A 434-nucleotide genomic window follows, 5' to 3' on the forward strand; every position below is an offset into this window, starting at 1 on the left:
ACTCGTCGATGACGATGGTGGCTCTGAGCACTTTTGGCGCTTTTGATGCTTCCTGTCTGACGAGCGCCAAGTATAATTCTGCGTCTTGCGCATCGTTGTAGCTGCCCCTGTAGCCTGTAGACAGCCTACCAACAGGGAAGACTTGAGCGCTGTAGCCCTCAAAGTCCATCCTCGCTGGTTGACTTGTTCCCAGCAATCGCTATTACAAAGACGCGAGCGCGAGCGCGCGAGGTACACGTACAATGTCACCCTTGCGACAGTACCATACTTGTACCCTCCATAATGACGATCAGTGACTTTTAGTCAGCCACCGACGATGCCTCTCCGACGGTGCTGCTTACTCCGACGGCGCACTCGATTCGGACTCTAGCGAAGTGACCGTCTCTCCGCGCTGATCCACCCGTGGCTATAAGGAGACGTAACATATTTTGCAT

General features: G+C 53.9%; 1 protein-coding gene across 1 annotated transcript; it reads right to left on the reverse strand.

The window, feature by feature from the left end:
* Positions 1 to 13: 13 nt before the first annotated feature.
* L969DRAFT_20629 (uncharacterized protein) lies at positions 14 to 169 on the reverse strand (the record flags this gene model as incomplete). Its single annotated transcript, XM_014709172.1, has 1 exon — positions 14 to 169. A coding segment is annotated over one exon (156 nt), but the record flags the coding sequence as incomplete, so codon positions are not given.
* Positions 170 to 434: the final 265 nt, after the last annotated feature.

Source organism: Mixia osmundae (assembly GCF_000708205.1).
Source record: "Mixia osmundae IAM 14324 unplaced genomic scaffold scaffold_42, whole genome shotgun sequence".
Lineage (NCBI taxonomy): Eukaryota > Fungi > Basidiomycota > Mixiomycetes > Mixiales > Mixiaceae > Mixia > Mixia osmundae.